This window comes from Perissodus microlepis, chromosome 5 (assembly GCF_051167445.1).
Source record: "Perissodus microlepis isolate ML-2025 ecotype Zambia chromosome 5, ASM5116744v1, whole genome shotgun sequence".
NCBI classification, from domain to species: domain Eukaryota; kingdom Metazoa; phylum Chordata; class Actinopteri; order Cichliformes; family Cichlidae; genus Perissodus; species Perissodus microlepis.
The window spans coordinates 35,668,970-35,690,679 of NC_140465.1; the positions used below are offsets into that span (position 1 = coordinate 35,668,970).

At 45.3% G+C, this 21,710-nt stretch overlaps 1 protein-coding gene across 2 annotated transcripts; it reads right to left on the reverse strand.

The window, feature by feature from the left end:
- Positions 1-147: 147 nt before the first annotated feature.
- On the reverse strand, positions 148-21,118 carry LOC146387791 (DDB1- and CUL4-associated factor 1-like). 2 transcript variants are annotated; one of them, XM_084929624.1, is made up of 30 exons: positions 20,919-21,118; positions 18,815-19,011; positions 18,618-18,694; positions 18,423-18,496; positions 17,398-17,511; positions 16,851-16,988; positions 15,864-16,478; positions 15,290-15,391; positions 11,921-12,079; positions 11,654-11,833; positions 11,445-11,554; positions 11,140-11,239; positions 10,372-10,541; positions 10,074-10,198; positions 9,570-9,646; positions 9,027-9,191; positions 8,702-8,857; positions 7,201-7,854; positions 6,831-7,108; positions 6,523-6,721; positions 6,116-6,198; positions 5,909-5,993; positions 4,440-4,673; positions 3,817-3,910; positions 3,614-3,718; positions 2,362-2,435; positions 2,167-2,256; positions 1,549-1,710; positions 726-846; positions 148-397 (listed from the first exon to the last, which is right to left on the reverse strand). In XM_084929624.1, the coding sequence occupies exons 2-30, from the start codon at positions 19,003-19,005 to the stop codon at positions 327-329; spliced, it is 4,803 nt and encodes a 1,600-aa protein (XP_084785750.1). In that variant the 5' UTR covers positions 19,006-19,011; positions 20,919-21,118; the 3' UTR covers positions 148-326. The 2 variants fall into 2 exon arrangements, with proteins under 2 accessions (XP_084785750.1, XP_084785751.1); XM_084929625.1 differs by having other exon boundaries at positions 710-846.
- Between the last annotated feature and the right edge of the window lie 592 nt (positions 21,119-21,710).

Below are 21,710 nucleotides of genomic sequence, written 5' to 3' on the forward strand. Positions count from 1 at the left end.
TTTCTGTCTCGTTTTGTAGTTCAGACAAAGCTGGTACTGATCAATAATGAGGAGAAAAAGATGTTTCACAGCAGGTAAAAATACCAGAAATAATTCAAAATTTCAAACTCAATATTTAACCAAGAGGAAGAAAACCAAGTCTGCATATCTGAGGCCCCAAAAACTCTGGGAAATATTTATTCGTCATCTCTCTCAAATTTAAAAAATATATATTAGAGAAACAGAATATTGCAGAAATTTGATTTGCATACGAGCGTGTTCACAGTCAACCTGCCTGCTTAAAAGAGAAGCGAGCATTTAAACAGGTACGAATGAGAACGCTGAGGTCAGAAGAACCACCGGTCATGGAGGTCACGGATGGACTGGATCAACTCGTCATCGGACGCTTCAGAGAGAACTGCAACACACACACGCACACACACACACGCGCACACACACACACACACACACACACACGGTTCACTTCAAACCAACGGCCTCATTACAAAGAACAAAAATGAAGGGTCGATTTTTTCGGTGTGATGCTCTCCAGACATTAACATTCTGTCCGTGTTAACTCCAGAACGTGCAGTGCCGTTCTCTCTCATTTTTAACAATATTATATTCTGAAATGTACTTATGCAGGCTGTTTTTGCAGATTCGGCGTCCTCGGCGCCCGGATGTGAGTTTGTAAAAAGCTGGAAGGTAAAACAGACTTAAGCAAACAAACCTGGATTATCACTCACTTTCTGATCCGTCAGCGTCGAACGGCTCAGAGCCATCGATGACGCTCTCCCAGTCTTCCGAGTCGTTGTTGTCGTTGCTGTCATTGTCATCATCGCTGTCGCCAGCCAGAAGATCAGCAATCTGAGCGTGAAAGGAAAAAAAGATTAGTCTCACCAGTCTCCCCAGTGCAGTCTGAACTGTGAGGACCAGAGAAGACGTGAAACCTAAAACTCTGAAAAACAAATAACTTTTTTTAATGACTCAAACTGATTTTTCTCCTCTAACGCGATGGAAGCAGTCACATCATTTCAGTTTGGAAGTAACGTCCAGCACGGACGGTTTTTACTGCCGCCGCCTCCAAGCTGGACTCAAGTTTATAAAGAACACACGTCGCAGTGCTGTGGTTGCGTTAAATCCACTGTGAGAGCTGAAGCGCAGCCTCGAAGAACGCACTCTCCCATCTGACTACAGCAGGCGGTGAGGTGCGTTCAATGTCTCTGTTAATTTGAGTTTCCATGAATATGTGAAACAAGCTAAAGAAGCATTATTGTTTTAAATGTAACTGCTTTTATTTTAGATATTAGTCGTCACGATGACAACGCCGAGTGAGCTCAGAATAAATCATCCATAAACAAACAACCTGAGTAACAAGTAAATTTTACTAATATGAACAACAAGTTCTTCTATAAATCATATTTACTATAAGAAAATAAAGTTAAACAAAACAAGACATTTATATGTTCAGTAAACTATCATTTCAAAGTGTTGTCTTCATCAATTCTTTCACAGAAAAGTGAAAAATAAAAGAAGCTGATTGGACGATGGATTTAGGGGGTCGGGTACCTCTTCGTCTCTGGGCGAGTCGGCTTGTTCCTCATTCTCTGCCACGTTGTTATTGGCCAGCTCCTCTATGAGCGGGTCTGTGTCCAAGTCGTCGTCGTCGTCGTCATCGTCGTCGTCGTCATCGGAGTCAGAGGAATCGTCATCGTCCTGATCTTCGTCATCCTGGAAGAGCACAAAAGTAATTTTAAAAAATGAACTCAATCACGACGACGACAGCAACGAAAGGAAGTTTTCTCAGTAAAACAAGTTTCACAGATAACAATAATTAAATTAAAGAGCAGAAAAAGCAGAAGAACAAGAAACGGCAGACAAAAAAGCATCAAAAGCAAGAGAAGAAGAAGCTTTTGGATAAAACTGCTCGGCTTAAGCTCATCTCCACTTCAGGGCCGCTCCCTGAGCAGTCGCACAAGACTTCAATTAAAAATAAAAAACTGTGGTCACAGTGACGGGGACACCGTGACGGGGACACCGTGACGGGGACACCGTGACGGGGACACCGTGGACTCTGTCACTGAAAGCAGCTGTTCTAGAGACCCAGCTGTCGTCAGAGATGAGCCTCCACGTGAAGGTCGGGTCATCGCAGACAAAAGAAAACAAAGCTGCTCAGCAAACGCTCACCTGATCGTCGTCGTCTCCCTCCTCGGCGAGTTTCTGTCGTCCCACCTCGTACAGACGACACACCGTGTCCAAGCCCACTGCGTCCTGGTTCTGCAGAGCAAACGCATCACGTTAGCGTGTCTGCGGCCTTACAGGGTCACATGGGCTGTAATGGAAACAACAATAAACCCTCTGATAGCACGGATGCTCAAGTACCTCAATGACAGCCAGGTAGCAGTCCTTGGTGTCTGTACACAGGTCGAAGATGTTCCTCTTCACGTCCACAGTGGCTGAAAAACAAAAACATCGTGAAGCTCGAGCTCTTCAAACCTCGGCTCGTAAAAGCAGGAGGAGCAGCTAAGCCTGGCAGGTCAGCACCAACCTGACCTTTAATAGAAAATCAAACACATATGAGAAAAACATATGTATATATTAGGGGCGGGTTTTGATTATCGATTTATCGATTAAAATCGATTCTGGCTTGGATAACGTAATATCGAATTATTAAAATGCTGAATTGATTTTTTAATATAAATTTATTTTGCCCGAAACGCCAGAATCTCAGGTTACACCTCACTAAATTTTAACAACCACCAAACAGCTAAAACAGGAGGATTCTGCACAAAGACAGAGGCTGAAAGCTGTCGGCTTTCAGCCCCAACCGTGTCCGTGCCGTCGGGTGAGAAAGGCGACAGCTCGCTGATTCTGATGTTTCGGCGGGTCCGCTCTTTGTGTTTACGTCCATTTTGTGCTGATTCTGAAGCTGCAGGTTTTATTTCTCTCCAAACAATATTGACCGAACCAGCAGCCAAAGAAGATCCAAACTACGCTTCACATAAACATCGTCATGGATTCACTCTGACTTTTGCACAGCTCTCTCTCTCTCTCTGTACTTCAACAATAGTTTCCCGTCTAAAAATCTGTTTTCTGCATTATTCGCTTGCTTGTTACGCACAAGTTGTTTACAGGCTGTCGGCTGCTGTTTTTTCCTTTTACTTTCAGGCTTCTGAACAATTTTAAACTTTTTAAAATGATGCAAAACTGCAAAACGCTGTGTCTGTAATCAAACCTCTGTAACTTTGCTCTGCTTCACTTCAGCATCAGGTAACGTTCATATGCTGATTAATGGTTTTCTCTCGTTTTTGATCTACTGCAGAATATTTTTATAAAACCCCAGACCAGGAAAACCGCCTTCATGTTTTTCTGTTTCATCCTCAGCTACTCTGACACAAAGGCCTCTGCTGTGATGCTCACACCTTTGAAGTCTCACAAGTGTCAGCTTCCTTTCTATAGATATAAAAATATGGAAATGTACTGATGCATGATCTGAATTATAATATTTCTGACTGTCTGAGGCAAAATTTCCCCGATTCGAATCAAATCGAATCGATTCTAGGAATCAGTGACGATCCCCAGCCCCAGTATATATACTGTATTTGACCAACAGTGAGAGGAAGTGAAGCCTTACTGATGGGCTTGTAGTCCGTAGCATCGAAGGTTCTAAAGGACGAGCCGAAGGGACCCTTCATCTGCTGATCCATCGCGTCATCCTCATCGTCGGCCTGGAGCATAGCTGTGTGCGAGAGCAGGAAGAGGGCAAAACATCGTACGTCAGAGCGGCGATTCGGCCCCTCGCTGTGCTCGTAATGACTCGGACACGTGAGCTCGTACCTCCGTACATGATGGTGGCGTTGCTGTTGAAGACCACCCTGCACTGGTCCAGGGCGGGGACGGTGTGCAGCAGGTGGAAGGTCCTCAGGTCCCACTGACACCTGCTGTCAAGGCCCACGACTACGACACAACAGGGGGCGACGCAGAAACACGTGCAGCTCGCTTTGTTCCGTCGTTATTACAGCTGAGATCAATAATCTGATCTTAAACTTTGACTATAGTTTTGCAGACTGTGTGCGCTGTAAGACCCAAACTGACATTATGCTTTATCAGGTAATATATCAGGTAAAAATATTAAAGGCCATGTTCTTTTTTAAGCAGGGTAAATTGGGACGAGGCTGAATTTGTAAAAATGCACCTGCTCAGGTGAAACGCAGCAAGTTCGCTTCAGTACTGAGGACTCTTCTACTGAGGGCAGCAGATTCTCCTGTTTCATTAAACCAGCAGCATTAATGATGACCAGAAACATGCAGGGCTCAGCATTGAACAGCTCCTTTGCATACACATGTCATTAACTGGGCCCACAATGTTTTTTAAGTGACCCATTTCATTTTAACTATATTTTTTGCAGTAAAAGAAAGAAAAAGAAAGAAAAGACGGCCCCTGGCAGCGTCAGAGGATACGATCTCCGTGTTGATGATGACTTCCAGGCCGTTGGGGTGGAAGACCCCGCTGATGTTCATGTTGAACTTGTCGAACTTGTGGATGGCCCGCGACGCCCGCACGTCCCACAGCACGCCGTCGTTTAGCACCAGGTCGTCAGTGGGGTTGAAGGTGGCACAGTTCCTCTTGTAGTTGTTGGCCAGGGCGGGGTCATTCAGGGTCAGGGTCTTCTGACCCGTCTGGATGTCGTAGATCTTCAGGACACGAAGACAAACAATGAGAAACACGAGACAAACGTTCAAACCGTTCAACTCAGAATCAAATGAGCTCCAACGGTTTCCTGCTGTCAGTAGTTTAAATGGAAATCAAGATTTTTAATTTAAGGGTAGAGCTGGGCGATATAAGAGTTTTTCATATCACGATATGTTTTTTTCATTTCAGGCGATAACGATATATATCACGATATCAGCCAAATAACTATATTTGTAAGATTTAAATGTGCCGTTGCTCACAAGTAAAATGTGAAACAATCAGCAGCTTGTTTTGATTTAAATATTTATTTCCCATAATAAGTTCAACAGGGTAGCTGTACTTAACATGAGACTTTTTCAGATAAATAAAGGCAAATATTGCAAACTACACAAAAGGCAGCCGCTAAAGCGTTTAAGTTTCAAAACAGAACAAACGAAACAGACTAAACTGTCAATTCCACTTAGAAACAAAATATTAATTCTAAAAATAAATCTTAGTTTGTTTTACAGAAGAACAGACAAAATTGACTAACTTTTGTCAATATCAAATAAACTGAGAACTAAAAGGAAATTCTCCATCTCTCCTTGTTGTATAGCTGAGCTTTTCAAACAGTTTAAACAGTTACGTTAGTCTGACAGAAGCCGGATGACGAATTAGCGCTTCCAGTCAGAGACTGAGCTGCACCGCTTTATTGTATTTCCAGACTTGCTTTCGGCACATTTACAGTGCCGCTGCTCTGTTTTTGTCAGACTTGAAATAGCTGAAATACCGTCACACTACGGGACTTCTGTGGCTCTTCCGTCCGACAGTCTCTCCGGCGTTGGAACCATCATCCGTTTCCTCTTCGGTAACCTTCGGTCACGCTCTCGGTTGATTTTTCTCTAGTCGGCGCACTCGTTTCCTCCATTACCCAGGCGGCACGGCGGCTGGCTGCTTCCCAAAACATGTGCACATGTGCGGCTTGGCACTTGTGCTGTACGTAACAAGGCTGTGATTGGTTTGGCTCTGCGCTACTTAATTTGGATTGGCTGTTCTTTTTTTTTTTTTAAGAGGACAAGAGCGGTGAGGCCTATCGCAATAGTTTAATTTTTCTATCGAGAAAAAGTTATTTCGCGATACATATCGTTATCGTTCTATCGCCCAGCTCTATTTAAGGGATTCCAGTTTTATCAACATCAACTCTGCTTCCTACTGTTATGATGAGAGGAGGCAGAACAGAACATTGTGGGCGACCTACGTTTGCGACTTGGTCTTTGGTGCCGATGACTCGGTCCTGAGAGAGTTTACTGAACTCCACGTAGTGATCGTCTGCAAAGGAGTTTCTGAAGGGGAAAAAAGACACATCGACACCGTGAAGACCACAGTCCACACCTCAGGGTGTCTATGCAGTGTATACACAGGTGTGTAAAATGAAAAGTGAAGTGTGAGGGTGTGGCGGTTTTACTTTTTGATGAAGACTCCATCCATGCTCCACAGAGCCGACAGAGGGACGCTCCAGGAAGCAGAGGTGAGCAGCAGTTTCCCGTCCTAAGAAGCACAAACGGTTACTTTCTAACAACGGCACAAAAAGAGCTGAGGCTGCAGCCGCTATTCATATCAAAACTGAGCATAACGTCAGCTCAGGTAGTCGAGGACGCCTCAGTGCCTGCAGCTGAGCTTATAGAAGAAAACAATCCACACCACCAGACGTCTTCTTACATCAGAAACTCAAATATACTCAGTGCAGAATGAAATTTGTCCCTGACCCGGTCGAGGACCGTCGCCTCAGATAAAAAAAGCATTAAATATGCAAATGTTTGGGAAACGTTGTGCAGGATAACAACAGGTGTGTTGAAATGCTTGTGCAGATACCCTGGAGGGCTCGAGGTGTGTGATGGCGGACGTGTGGCAGGTGTAGTTGGCCGCCTCCTGTCCCGAGAGGACGTTGTAGAACTTGAGGTGGCCGGAGCAGGTTCCCAGCATCAGGAAACGCTCGCAGGCTGAGAAGGCACAGCAGGTGAAGCCGCTCTCGTCTCCGTCGCCCTCGTGGAACACCGACATGGGACGAAACCTCGACGAAGGGAAAAAAGGCAGAGGGGTGGAGGAGCAGAGGTCAATTTTAAACAGCCAAAAATAAGCTACATAACCGTTTTTGCTGCACAGGTGAGTCTGTTCTTTACCTGCTAAATATCAGATGTCTATCCAGACACGCTCGGTCCACACCTCCGTATTTGGGGTACAGCACCCTGGCACCCAGGCGGGCGGTGAAGTTGGGAGAGGCTTGTCGTCTCTGCTTGGGCTCCGGGCAGCGGTGGGGCGTGAAAAGAGAGAAAGGGGGGCATGTGGTGACCGGGTTGGGGCAGCGGGCGTGTTGTTCCCTCAGGTACTCGGTGATGATGCTGTCGAGCGTTGGAGGGGAAGGAAGGTGGCGTTCCAACTGCTTCTTCATTGCTGGAGTCTGACAGAGAGGGAAAGAAAGAGTAGCTGAGCTTAGGCCGTGTCTCTGTGTGAGCACTGCGATGATACTGGTGACTGTGATCGAACCCTGACCTGTATGAAAGCACCGTGATCCGACTTCTGTTTCAGTGCACGGAGCTTTTTCCCTGAGCTGCACGGGGCCACCGGACGCTCCCGTGAAAACAAAATCCGGCCAAGTGGAAATGGGCCCTGTCCCTGAGGTGAAGGATGAGGAAGAGGAGGGGGAGGGGGGTGGGCAGAGGTAGATGCAGAGGAGCACGAAGGGTGAGGAGGTGCCAGGGGTCGAGAAGAAGAGGGGCAAGGAGAAACAGAAGCACCTGAGGACACGGGAGAGGCTCCAACATGGCTGGCGATTCGCGCCGCGATCCCACCCGCTAACCTGCAAGTCCTGGGTACCACTGAGGCGGAGGGCGGGGGGGTGACGCAGGAAGGGGAGGGGTTTGGACAGAGGGTCGCTGCGGGTAAATTGGCCTCCTTGACGAGCGTGTTTGCCGTGTCCTGAAGTCCTTTGGCCACGAGGTGGTTCCTGATCAGAACGAGGAGCTCCCTCTCGGAAAACGTGATGCGCGATTGGGCGACCACGTTGGCCCTCTGCAGGCGAGCCAACGACACGTCCGTGCCCATGAGAAGAGGTTTGCCAGACACTCGCTCGGTCAGCTCGGCGGCGAAGCGGCAGAAGCGGACGTGCTCGCTTCGTTTGTCCTGCAGCACGGGCTCCTTCATCAGCTGGAGACAGAAAACAGTGCATGAACACGACGAGAGCCGGAGAAAATCCTCCACCCTGCCTCCAACTGCAGCATTACTATAACTGCACCACACTAGTCTGTTAAACCTTCATGTATCGTGTAGTTTTTGAGGCGTCTACATCATCAGTTTCCTGAAAAACCTGAATAAACGACATAAAATTGCCGGATGAAGCAGAAATGACTCATATATGCAAATCGATTTTTTTTTCTCTCTCCAGTTTCAAAAGATTCAAATTTTCTGCCCACAGAGTTTAAAAATCGTATATACACCAATATTTAAATTTTACTTGGGCCTCATTATGCTTTGCATGCCTGTCTGCTTTGTTATAATGCTGGCTGCTGACACCAATTACCGCCCACGTTTTCTATAACGAGGGCAGCGTGTTGCAGGCCAACGAGCAGCTGTGGAAGGACTGAACGCTGCTAACACCCTCACTTCCTGCAGAAAAGCCTTTAGTAATAGTAAAGTAATAGTTTATTAACTTTTGAACTTTTGACCTACAGTTAGTAAAGCTCTGCTGTTGCTGACATCTCTTCAATAAAATAACTTACTGTGAGTCCGAGCCATGAAATGAAGATTTCTAATAATAGCTTTAATATTTTATATTATAAGCTGCAGTTAACCACAGTGTGCAACTTTAAGTGCGTATGAAAAGGTAGCAGGGAAGCCTTTCAGAAGATGACCGTTTGCAGATGGATGTAAACTGATTTCTGGACACAGTGAGGCGAGGAAAGCGCACTCAGCGAATCCAAGTTCATACAGCGGCTTCGTCACCACTGCCCGGACACCCTAAACTTCAGTCTTCAGATGATACACCTGTGCGCACCTGCTGAATGTGGCTCCTGGTGAAGAGCGGCAGCTTGCTGATGATCTGTCTGATGGCGGAGCTGCGAGAGAGTCCGACCAGAGCTTTGCAGGCGAGAGCGCGGATCAGGTCGGCGTCCGTGATGGGCATCTTCACTGACAGCAGGGACAGCAGCACCTGGAGACGACACGAGGAACACGAAAAGCATTTCGCTTTCAGGTGATCTCTTATTTACAACAGGGGTCACCACAGCGGGGCAGATTTTTACCCCAGATACCCCAAAAGGATCGGGTCTCCTCCCGGGATCAAACCGGGACAATTCCCACTGCTCGTCTGCTGCTCTTACCTTTATCCCATTGTTGTTCTGCACCACCTGCCACATGTGGGCCAACACCCTGTTGTGAGAGGTGGGGGGCTGCTGGGGATGGAGTAATGGCTTGAGAGGGGTAACCGCAAAAGCCCCCACAGAGTTCAGGCTCTGGTCAGGGGCGCACACGCAGTTTATTATCACCTGTGACGATTTTAGAAGGGAAGAGAGGAAACGAAAGACAAATTTTCATCAGACTGCTGCACAAACGCTGCATCTAAAACACAGTTTTATCTGATAAAATAGTTTAAACATTCAGATTCGTGAGCCGATCTCTGCAAATACGCCTTTAAAGTTTGTTTCTAAGGAGGGACGTCTGAGACCTCACAGCCTGCTCTGACAGGCTGATCTAATAAGTCATAACGTGCTGATCCTTCATGAATGTGCGCTCATGTGCTGTTAGCCTGCAATCTTCTCATTCTGATTGCCCACAGACTCTGCACATTTCTGGGCAAACCCTTTTTCTGGAGGTTATCAAAGTCGGGAGAATGTCTCATTAAGATATTTAAAGCTTCTCCTTACTTGTAGTGCAGACTTCTGGATCTCAGCATCGTTGACAAACACCTCGCCCTCTGCCACACCCAGAATGATGCTCATACCTGAAGCAGAGGTGAGACGGTCACGCGCAGAACACCCAAAGGTTAACAAAATCTCTCAGTTACAGTGGACCCTTCGTGCTTTTCCTCATTTACTGTCACATGAATGTTTATGAATGTTAATAATTTTAAGGTTGAGAGATCGAGTAAGCCAGGCTGCTCCGAGCGCCCAGTTTTATCTACTCTTGGATCTGCATGATGTCCATGAGCAGGAGGATATCCCTAAAACGATCAGCTGTGAGCACAGAAGCCCCACCCACCCTCTGTCCAAGCTTTGTTTGAGAGTGGCAACCAATCAGAAGACAGTTGGATTGTGTGTAAGATTCATAAGGATTATTTCAAATCCTGAATCATTCAATGTTACATGGAGCTGGAAACAATCAGAACAGTTTTAGCAGCACTAGAGGAGAAAACGACCAGATTTACTGACCCACAGTGGAAACGGGGGACCTGGCTTCATCCTGAACTTCTACGGTTTCTGCCAGGACCAGCTGGACTTTAGGAACCACCGTCAGGATGGAGAGGATGTCCAAAGCGTACCGCACAGTGTCACTCCTGGTGGAAAAAAATGAAAAAGACTCCAGTTACACATCAGTGCTGCGTACAAAGACAAGAGCAACACAGAAACAGAAAGTAAGCAAAGCTACTTTTCCACCGACTCCTTTCTGTGTCATAATAACTCCCACCGAGTGCTCACAGCGCGCAGGTATGTGTGCGAGCAGGGTTACCTGCCAAAGTAAGTCCTCCAGTCGCAGGCTGTAGATATGAGCTGCAACATTAAGGGAACACAGGCCAACTTGTAGAAGACCTCGACCGGCTCCCAGTGGAGCTGAGGAGGCCCGCACTCGATGAGAAACTCCATCATCTCAATAATCTGCTCTCTGGTGTACGAATAGGCCTGAAAGCAGGAAGCCACATACAACATGAGTTGTATATGAAGCCAAGACTCGTATTAAATGTCACGGCTGCTACGTCCATCTTTTATATTCAGTCTGTGCTCAGTGGTTGAACACCTTGCATTTTTAAACTTTAAGTCCTTATATCATAAACATTGTACATTTAAATTGTCATTTAGAGCAAACAAACAGCTTCTCTGAGGTTATCATTTTACGTATTTTGAAGCATCACTACTACTTATAGGTGAGCATGAAACAGCTTATCTGCTTACAGCCACATTATAATGTTAAAATCCACATATTTAAATATTATATCCAAATATTTAAATCCGGATCACAAATGTGATTAAGAGTTGCGTTATAAGGCGGTCCTTCTCTTACAAACACAGAACCAGGCTAAGAAAGGCAGCGAGTCACATGATGATAAACTATAAAACACAATGTTTCAGATCAAAATGAAATCTGACCAAACGACACAAAGATTCACCAACAAAAGCAGGAGGCTCGTCAGCATTTCCATCTTCACTGACAAGAGGGGAAATCTGTTGTTGCGGTTTAAATAAAAAAGCACAGCAACGACTCACAAACTCCATCGAGTACCTTGTAAAACGGCTGCTGGGGAATGACGATACCGCCGTCTGACGCGTGCAGGGACTGCTTCACCTGCTCGGTCTTCACGGCCAGGTGAGCCTCAAAGTACCTTCACAAAGTAATCGATAATCAATGAGTGTGTTTTCAAACTTTCACCTACTTTAATACAAGCAGACAGGAACTGCCTGTATTTATTTACTTCTACCCGACAACACAATAAAGAAATACATTATATATGTACAAATATCTAAATAAAACATGGCTGCTATGTCAGATAAGAATTTTTGTGTTTGTGTCTCCACCCATCGCTTCACCTGCGCAGGGCCATGCAGGTGTGTTTGGCTGTCTGCCTGCTGGAGAACACCTGGTCATCACTCAGCCTGGACAGCTCGCTCTCCATGTTCAGGATCTCCAGAGTGCTGATCTACAGGCAGAGGAGACGATGCTAAAAGTGTCCGATCGAAAGAAATAGTTACTTCTGAAATCAGTTTAAATAATTTAAGAGTAAAGATTCACGGCTGACCAGGTTGACGAGCCTCCGGAGGCCGTCCTGCTGGTCGAACAGCTGCAGCACCGCTCGGAATGAAAAGGAGATGGAGAAAAACATGGTGGCGTGGCAGACGCCTGACGCGTGGGACGACTCCAGCAGCCACAGCGCGTAGGACACCGTGTCGGACAGCACGCCGTCGGGCAGCGTGCACACCTGCAAACGCGGGACAGTGTTCGCCATGACTGAGCTACGGTTGCTGTAATAATCCTGCACACAATAAGAAGAGTGCTTTAGCTTTACCCTCTCCATGGCGTCTTGGTTATACGCCAGGTAGTAGAGGCAGAGAGAAAGTCCGGTCGCTGCCATTGAAGGCCTCGGGATCTCCAGGAGTTTCTGCACTCCTCCGTGAGCGATAAACTCTGCAGCAAACTTCTTATGGAGGAGCAGCGAGGCGAGATACTGACGAGAGAGCAACGACACAGTGAGGCTGCAAACAGCAAACATCAGTTTATCAGATGACACGGCGCCGCAAATATAACGAGGAAGCTTTAAAGGTTTCACGTAGATGTGAAAAGAACCACAGTGAGTAGGTTTACTGATAAACTGATTTTACTGACAAGGGGAAAATGATTTAATTTCATCTTAAAAATAAGATTTACTCATTCAAAACAAAACAAAATCATATAAAAATTTAATATTTGGGTTTTTTCCTGTCTACAAAATAAGTTCTCCTTTTCAGTTTGTTTTGCATAGAAATTAGAGCTGCCACAAACGATTATTTTGATAGTCGACTAGTCACCGATTATTTTTGCGATTAGTCGACTAATCAGATCATCATCAACTGGACATAAAACGTACAGCTTATTGCACCAGCAGCATCTGCTCTTATATAACTATCATTAGCTTACAGCTTTAAGTGTTTAAGGTCTGTGCTAACTAAAAATAAAGACAAGATGATAGTTTATTAAATGTTAATGACATTTGCAGATTGTTTCGGTGAAGTTTAATAAACTCCTTGCTATCTAAAATATAACAGGACACCAGAGTAAATTCTCAAGCATCCCACACTTCTGATAATCAGCTGTCTGCTCGATGTTTATTCAGCTGTGTAAAAACTATAACTTTAATCTCAGCCAAACCGATTTACTCAGGAACAAATAAAATACTAAAAAAAAGCCAAACAATAACATTTTAAGTTATCTAAGTGACTTATATATATTTAACCTGAGTAGCGAAAGACGGCGGTGGGTTTGAAAACGATTTGCCGGGAGTCCGGTGTTCTCACGGCTCTAGTGAGCCTTGCCCCCGGCTAGCTATCGAGCTAGTGGGTAACAGACGTCTCCGAAAACGTCGGAGCGCTTTTGAAAATATGTGGTGTCTTGATAAACTGAGCAGATATTTGAGGTTTACACAGCTACATTCTCGCCTGAAAATATGTTAAACGTTTATTTTGTGACCCAGAAACAATAATAAGAGTAACATTAAAACTAACTAGCTGCCGCCATTGTTGGAAACTGAGCTGGGCTGCGCTATGAATTCTGGGACAGAGCTTCTTCTTCTTCTTCTTCTTCGGGGTTTAACGGCAGCTGGCATCCTTGTACATGCAGTGCTGCCATCTTCTGTTTCAGTCCGTTATTACACTCTTAAATCCTACTACTTATTCCTGCGTCTTTTGTGATCTTACAAAGCTTCAAACGACGCGTCGACTATTAAATCAGTCGTCGACGATTTTGATAGTCGACGTAATCGTGACTAGTCGACTAATCGTGGCAGCCCTAATAGAAATGGACAAAAATATTAATAATATTAATCATCGTCACCACCACACACGACTACGACTGAAACAAGAGTAAATAAACATGCAGCAGTCTTCCAACATCAGCCCTGTAACGTTCACAGCTCGCAGCTTCACCTACGTGAGATTCTGCATCAGCTACCAATTTAAATATAAGACATTTACTTTTAATGTCATTTTAATTTCCTTTTTCTCTGGTGAAGAATTACTGAACGCCAGAGGCAGCAATTACCTATGATTACTTATCAGCTTACGGACGTATGAATTCCACTTTTACTGCTTCTCTACTCACACGACGGATTAATTGAGCTGAAACAGGAGAATCAATTCATCAACTTTTCAGTTAATCTGACACCCGTCCATTATCAGAAGAGCCTGTTAGTTCCTCCAAAACATCTACACAGGAAGCACTGAACAGTGTCCACGATCTACAAACAACTTGGAGATGGAACACGTCCCCCTACATGTGACCATGTACGACACTGTTAAAAAAAAAGAAAAAAGGCCTTTATCGTGAAATATCTCTGAGGACACTGACCTCAAAATTACAAAGGAGTTTAGTCTGAACTCAGTTTCATCACATTAAAAATGAAACAAACTGTGGTGATGGGGCTGAGAGCCACCCACAGAGGTCTGGATTATCTTTCACACACAGACGCTCGGACTCAGCGGGGAGGGGCTGCGCTGACAAACAAGGCGAAACGTGATCTGAGCTGCTGAGGCTCATTAAAGCATCTCGATATAAAGATTTACTGCTTTTGTAAGATCACTAAAAACCCCTCAGGAAGTTACATTTGTAAAATAAACATACACCACGTTCTGTCACAATAACTTGTAACACAATCAGAACACACAAACACACATGTTGCTTTAAGGCAGTTGTTCGAACACGTAGTAACAAACGTATCAATGCTGAACATGGAACAAACTAACTGAATTACAATCATCTAACAGCAAGTGACCAAACGGATGCTGACACACTGGAAGGACTTGCTCTCTCTGAGCATGATGTACGAGTATAATATATAATAGTGGTGCAACGGATCAAAAATCTCACGGTTCGGATCGGATCACGGTTTTAAATCACGGATCGGATCAATTTTCAGATCAGCAAAAAAGACAAAATTTTAACATTTACTTATTAACTTTTTAACTATTTTTTGCCTATTAAAAACATTCAACTCAAGACTTATTCCACGCAATTATATAAAAACAATTTAAAGTGCAGTACAGGGCAGTACAGGGCTTTGTATCTACCACTCCGCTGTGATATAACGAGCGGTCACGTAGCTTTCCGTTGCCCTGGAGCTCCACCTGTTTGTAGTTTGAGCAACAGAAGATGCCTGGGACACCTCAGCCATAACTTTAATCTTCTCCTGCTCATACATGCCTGGAACGATCGTGTCACTGAAGTGGACGCGCAACGAGATATCATAGCGTGGCTCAAGCACGTTCATCACAGTTTAAACCCCTTGTTTTGCACAACAGAATACGGCCTCCCGTCTGCAGCTAAACTCCCCAGTAGCTTCTGTAATAGCTTTAGGACTGGGCAGCAAAGGGCTGCTTAAATACCGCAAACTCCTCTGCTCCTCTACTTGGACCGCTAGCGCTGACCATAACTATCGCTTGACAGACTGACCACGCGCACCATACGCATACTTTTCTTCTTCTTTTTCGAATCTTCGGATCACGTGCGTGCCGAACCGTGGAGTGGGATCGGTTCGGATTACGGATCAACCGTGATCCGTTGCACCACTAATATACACGCATGTACGAACGCTTTACTCAGGGTGCATCAAAGCACAAAATCATCCACAGCATTTCATAAAATTCCCTCTACATTCATTTTTTAAAAGGAACGCCGTCATCCTTACCAGCAGGGCGTCAAAGGTGAGCTGGACGTTGTTGGTCTGTCTGAGGTCGATGTAGTTCATCAGCAGCGACCGCGTGTCCAGCTGCATGAAGACAGCCAGCAGCTGCACACAAGGAGAAGCATCTATTTAATGTTTAAAGGGAAACTGAACTGACCATTAATCATCTGGTGGTGTTGAGCTGAAAGTGAACGAGTCAGATCCTTTCAAAATATCTCAGTCTTCATAAACGACGACTGCTGGAGCACAACGTTCATAAGATCACTGCTGCAGGTGCTCTGTGGGTTATCTAGGGACCGGCTTGTCATGAGCCTGATGCTCTGTCTCTGTAATGACGTGTCTCCTGGTGTAAGGTAACGTAAACCCTTATGAAAGAAAAAAAACAACCCAAAGATCAGACAACCCCCTCTGAGCTACCACTTTGTGACAGTGGGAAGGAAAAACTGCCTTTTAACAGGAAAAAACCTCCAGAAGAACCAGACTCAAGCACGGGGGGGGGGGGGAGGTCATCACTTGTGAATTTCTACTTGTTAAAATTATTTGCATTCACCAAACAGTTTCAGATTTGCACGCCTACCTCCTGGTAATCTCCGAGCGGGGTCAGATACTGCAGGATGAGCCGCTGCTCCATGGCCGGGCTCAGCGGTGAAAGGCGGAAGTCGGTGCCGATCATCACGGAGCTCATCTCAGACCATGAGGAGGTGCTGGCCGGCTGTTCGCTGGCCTCGGTCCTCTCTGCGTCCTCTCCACTCCTGTCCGAAGAGTTAGTAAAGTTCAGTTTCTGCTTTGCCTTCCTCCCGTTCTCCTTTATAGCCCGTTTCTTCCCTCCTCCTCCACTTCTTCCTCCCTGCGTGTCCTCCGTCTCCCTGGACGCAGAGTCCGGAGCGACTTGGTAAACGAAGCCTGGCAGCAGTCGGGCAGAGCTGCTGCTGCGGCCGCCGTTCTTCTGAGCTGAGCCAAGCAGAGACGTGGGTTTGGTGTTGGACGTGGTCCTGCTGCTCTCCCCGGCTCTTTCATTTCTCGCCTCCTCCTCCATCTCCATCGTGTCTTGCTGGGCCATTGTGATGCTTGAGGTTTGTGCAGTTTCAGCCTGAGAGTCCTGAGGTAGATTCTCTGAGGTGTGGGTGGCACTAAAGTGACTCGTGGCCTCTTGAGACTGCAGCTCGTGCAAACGCTTGATCATAACCGGCACCTGGAGGATGAGGAAACTCAGATTTTATGACGCTGATGCAAAAACTCTAAAAATCAAGCACAAAGACTGTATATAAAAGATTACAGCCATTACAGACTTCATGCTTTATGAAGTCTGTGGTGAAACAGACTTTTAACCCTAGGACGCTGCACACTCGATGCACTAATAACATGTTTGCTGCTGGTCTATGCATGCAGCACATTAACAAAACTAACTAGCATTAGCTGATAACGTAGCACGCCATCCTCTCATCGTCACTTCCAAACTACAAAATGCTAAAAGGGATCCAAATGTGGAATCTAGAACCCTGTGGATCATGTCACAACAGCCATGTCCATCTTTTACATACAGTCTTTAATTACTGCCACCCACCAGCTGAGCGTTCTCTTCTCTGTAGTTGGCCGCCACTTCCTGGTTGCTCATGGCTCGGGCCAGCAGACCCGTGGCGTAGACACACAGCGGGCGCTCTGCTTCACGAGCCCAGCCAAACAACCTTTCAGCCAGACCCTCCTGCACAGAGCAAACACAGGTGAGCAAAGCACAGGAACAGCCTATCAGAAAGTCGGAAACCTTTTAATAAATGTCTCTGTGATAATTACTCAAATTAATTACTCCCATATTTCCTACAGAACAACCATCACTTCCTCTTTAATCTACACAGCAAAAACTTTTTCAAATGTATCATCATGAAAAGAAATGCACATTATTAAGGTGGATTTCAGTTTTGATATGCACATCCATATACTGTCATTTATTAGAACTGGATAAACTAACAAAACCCAAACCCTCTCCCAAACATGTGATCCCTCATAGTAAAATATTTTTAGGACACTTTATAGACGTATCAATAATTTGTTTTTTGAACGCACACACACCAGCTCTATAATCTAACAGCGATTTATGTCTAAATAGTGTTTACCTTCTCTTGGAAGACGACGGCCGTCTCCAGGCCCGGGCAAATGTTCTGAAGCAGGCGGCAGGCTGCTGTGTTGAGGCTGTGTTCCCTGCTGGTCATTATGTACGTGTCCAGCAGCTGCGAAACACACAAAAACAAACTTACAGTGTAGCACAAACTGTGCAGCTACCTGCTCGAGACAACGTTCACTGGCCTCATTTCTAAACTGTGGACACGTGATGGGGCTGTGTAAAGAAAGGAGAGCGAACAAAGACTTTGTCTATTAAAGCAGATTTGCTTGATTCCCAGTTTAAAATGACAGATCTGGTTCATTTTCTCACTGCGCAAATTATGTATAGAGCAACACACAAAACGGAGACGCAGTTTGAAGAGGGAACTAAATTTAAAACATCCCTGCATCAAACAACACTGAAAACTTTCTGCACGTGTGTGTGTGTGTGTGTGGCGTGAAGCTGTGGAACAAAGTGAAGACCTGAAGCAATGTCCCAGCATGCCTCAGTTTAAACAGCGGTTCAAAAATACAGTTTTTGCAAAGTACAGGGAGGAGGCGGGGCTCTGATCAGGCGTTCTCACCACTACTTTCACAATAATGATGTGTATGTGTGTGTGTGTGTGTGTGTGTGTGGGTGCACAAGTATGCTTATATAAGTATATATATATGGAAATGTGTATATCTTTTGATGTGTTACTGGAGTTATAAAAAATAATAATAAATAATACATGTAACAAATTGTAATAAAGATTTTCTGACGAGCAGGGCATAAACAGGAAGACAAAGTGCTTTTGCTTTGTTTGTTTGTCTCATTTTTCCTCTGTTGTTGTTGTTGTTATACTATTTTAACATGTTCAAAATAAAGATTCAATACAATACGATCCTGGCACCAGCTAAAGGCTTAAATGGCTGCTGGGTGGAGCTTCTGTACTCGAAGCATGAAGCCTGATAAGGCTGCCCCAGCTGACGGCGCACCCTTGGAACCACACTCCATCATTTGGTTTACAAGAGGACAAAAACAAGTAGCAGCCCTTACTGCATTAGTGAAGTCATCGTTCATGAAGAGCATCTTCAGGAGTTGTCCCAGCACGCAGTCAGGGTCCGCCCGTCCTGCAACGTTAGACGCGAGTCACAAAAGTCTGAACAATTTGAATGATCGGTTGTTGAAATCATTTTACGGAACCGAGTGTGGAAAACACGCAACATAGAGGCCAGAGGGTCCAGGACTCACCTGGATGACGGTCATCAAACGGATCCGGGTCTGCTTTGTGGTACTCTCCCGTCTCTTTCTCAATCAGCTCCGATATTCTGCAGAAAACACACTGATGAGACAGGGTTTCTACTCAAGATGGACCCACACACTCAGGCAGACTGAGAGGCTCTGACGTCACACGTCATCTGCGTCGCTAAAAGCTTAAAAAAAAAAACCTGTTTAAGATGGACACCAGCTGCTCTGTGGGGCCTCTCTGTGCTTCTTCCCATTCGTCGAGCAACGCGGAGAGATCCGCCTTTGAATCAACAGCCATGGCAACCGCCATGGCAGCTGACACGGCACTCGATAATGCAGACGTCAAGGCGGCCGCGATGGCGGCCGATGGCTCTTCGTCTGCAGAAGACATTGCTGCCTGGAAGAGAGGAAGAGGAGGAGGAGAGGAAGAGGCAGATAATTCAGTGCTGTATTAGATGTGGAGCTAAAGTTAAAGAGAAAAATACTTTTGTGCAGTTTTATTCAGCATAGACACTTCAGGCTGGTGCTGTAATGGTATGGAGGTCATTTCTTCTCTTAACACCATCTGAGTAATGTTGCTGTTGCTGATCATGTGCATCCCCTTCTGACCACAGTGTGCCATCTTCTGATGGCTGATTCCAGCAGGATAATGCACCATGTCACAAAACTCTGCAGCAGCCGTGTGACGCCGTCGTGTCAACATGGACCAAAATCTCTGAGGAGTGTCTCCAGCAGTTTGTCGATGCTATGCGACGCCTTAATAGCATTGATTCAAAGTGGAACTGTGGAGTGTGACTTCAACAAGTGAGCAAAACAGGATCACATTTAATTAAAACCACAAGCATGTGACTTTAAACTAAATTAAACCCAAACAACAGAAACTGATTAAAATCCTGCTGATTTTACTTTGGGGGATGGATGAAAGTGTGAGTGGATAAAAATACAAATTTCTATTTAATTTAATTCAAAAGACTAGAATAATATCTGTTTATGGCCTGGTTTGGTTCACATGAAATAAAAGACACTAATTCTGTCTTCCTCACACCAGCTCCCCATAAAGTTTAATGTTCGGTTTAAAATCCTGGTGATGTGTCCTCCATGGTCAGAAGCCTCCATATATCAGTGAGTTACTAAAACCATCCATGTGGTTTAAATGTCTGAAGTCAGACGATTAACGCTCGGAGGCTGCACCACGGTCCAGCTAAAGACAAAAGGAGAGCGCAGTTTTGTGGTTGTGGAACTTGCTTCCATTGGACTTAAGCTCTGTGGACACTGCTGATACCCACCTGTGCAGGCTTGCCTTTATTTAGTTTTCCTACCATATTAACTGCTGTATGTGTTCTGTATTGTGAAGCACTTGTGAGTTTTGTACTTGAGAAGCAGCATATAAATAAGCCTTACTTACTGAAAAACCTGCTAATGCCTTTTCTGATTAAACTGTACAAGTATGCAAAATCCTGAGTTGTTTTTTAAGTCCTAATTGTGCTGAACATGAGCCAGCATGCATCTTTATGACATTTTTTTTTAATTATGAAGAGTTCTGATATAAATTATAACAAAGACAAGTAAAAAATAACTTTTTTAGGACTTTTTCAAACTTCCTAACTTCTTCTGTCATCAAATCCACTCGGTGCTTGTTCAAATACTGAGGTACAACACCTTCAAAGACAGGTGTTGAAAGAGCCGTTAGGAGGTTACTGCTTTTAATTTCATTTCAAATGTTTTTAAATATTATTTTTCAAGCAAAACGTGTATGTAAACTGATATCGTAGGAGGCACTCGGGTCATTTAAAAAGCCTCATTCCGCGGAAAAATCCAGAGGTGTTATATTTGCTACGATACGTGTTGTTGGTCAAACCGCACTTTGAGCGCTGTAAGCACAGTCGAACCTGCTGCTGTCCGACCAACAACGGCAGGCTTTGTAACTCACCAGCCGCCGTCTCACAGAGGCTCTGCGCTGAGGCATGACGGGAGGCTTCTTCACACACAAACACAGCTGTGACAGCTGGAAACACCTGTGTACCAACAGGTGGCCTCTGCACGGATACCGGGCTCAGGGGTTAGAGGGTAAGCTCAGCCCGGCTAGCAGTTAGCAAACTCGGCTAACTCGCTCCAACTCGACTCGCATCTTTTTGTTTATTTTATTTTTGTCCGACTGCCCTCCCCCCGTCACCCTGTCCCTCCCTCCGGGTCCCACCGTGGTGAGATAAGGCGCCAAGCCCGTCTGAGCGCACTGGAAGCGGCGCTGTGCGGCAGCCGCATGTCGGACACAGCTAGCTTCTCTGAGTTTCGCACGTCACTCACCTGAGGAGCAGCTTCCTCTGCGCTCCGCTCCCTCCTCGGTACAAACTCTCACAGCTCAGCCTCACAGCAGCAGCTCGAACCGCACCGACACTCAACGTTTCACGAGAAAAAAACTTTCACGTTTATTTTCAAACTTCTCCCGGCGGCCGCACACGACGTCAACAGAACGAGTCGACGTTAGATGACGAAACACAGGCGACGCGCTCCCTGGGACTTGTAGTTCTATATTCCTGGTCCACCAAAAGGACTATGCCACAGTGTGTCACGCCATCCCTGCTGGTGTTCTGACCCCTCTGCCGCTGGATCCTGCGGTTTCCTCTGTTGAACAGATCTGTGTCCCCGCCAAAAACACGAAAGACAACCGTGACGTTGCTTACTGGAATAATTTATACCGAGACCTGGAGTGGAAGAAAAGTTGAACATTACCAACAAAGTAAAGGAAATATATTTTAAAGTCATTCGTCGTTTTTACCCCACCATAACTTTTCTTGTACGATGTTTAAAATTGACATTGATGTTAACTGTTCATGTCAGAAAGAGAGGATGTTTCTCACCTATATTGGTCCTGCTTATGTACTAATCATTTCTGGCAAGATTTTTGTTGTTTCTTTTATCTATTCTGACTGTTATGGAAATTATTGTTTGGCTTTTTTGATTACTCTGCAAATGGGGCTAACAAATTTTATTTGAAAATTTCATATACATCTTCAAAGGCCCAAGCCGGTTGGAGGTTTAGGCCTCCCTAATTTCCAGTACTATTATTGGGCCGCCAATATCAGGTGTTTGTTGTAT

Excerpts from the sequence above, each read along its gene's own strand:
- LOC146387791 (XM_084929624.1), bottom strand. The coding sequence starts at position 19,005 with ATGTCTTCTGCAGACGAAGAGCCATCGGCCGCCATCGCGGCCGCCTTG. Across the intron at positions 10,199-10,371 it reads TGGAGGACTTACTTTGGCAG|GAGTGACACTGTGCGGTACG; the intron begins GTAACCCTGCTC and ends TTTTTCCACCAG. Across the intron at positions 9,647-10,073 it reads GTCCCCCGTTTCCACTGTGG|GTATGAGCATCATTCTGGGT; the intron begins GTCAGTAAATCT and ends CCTCTGCTTCAG.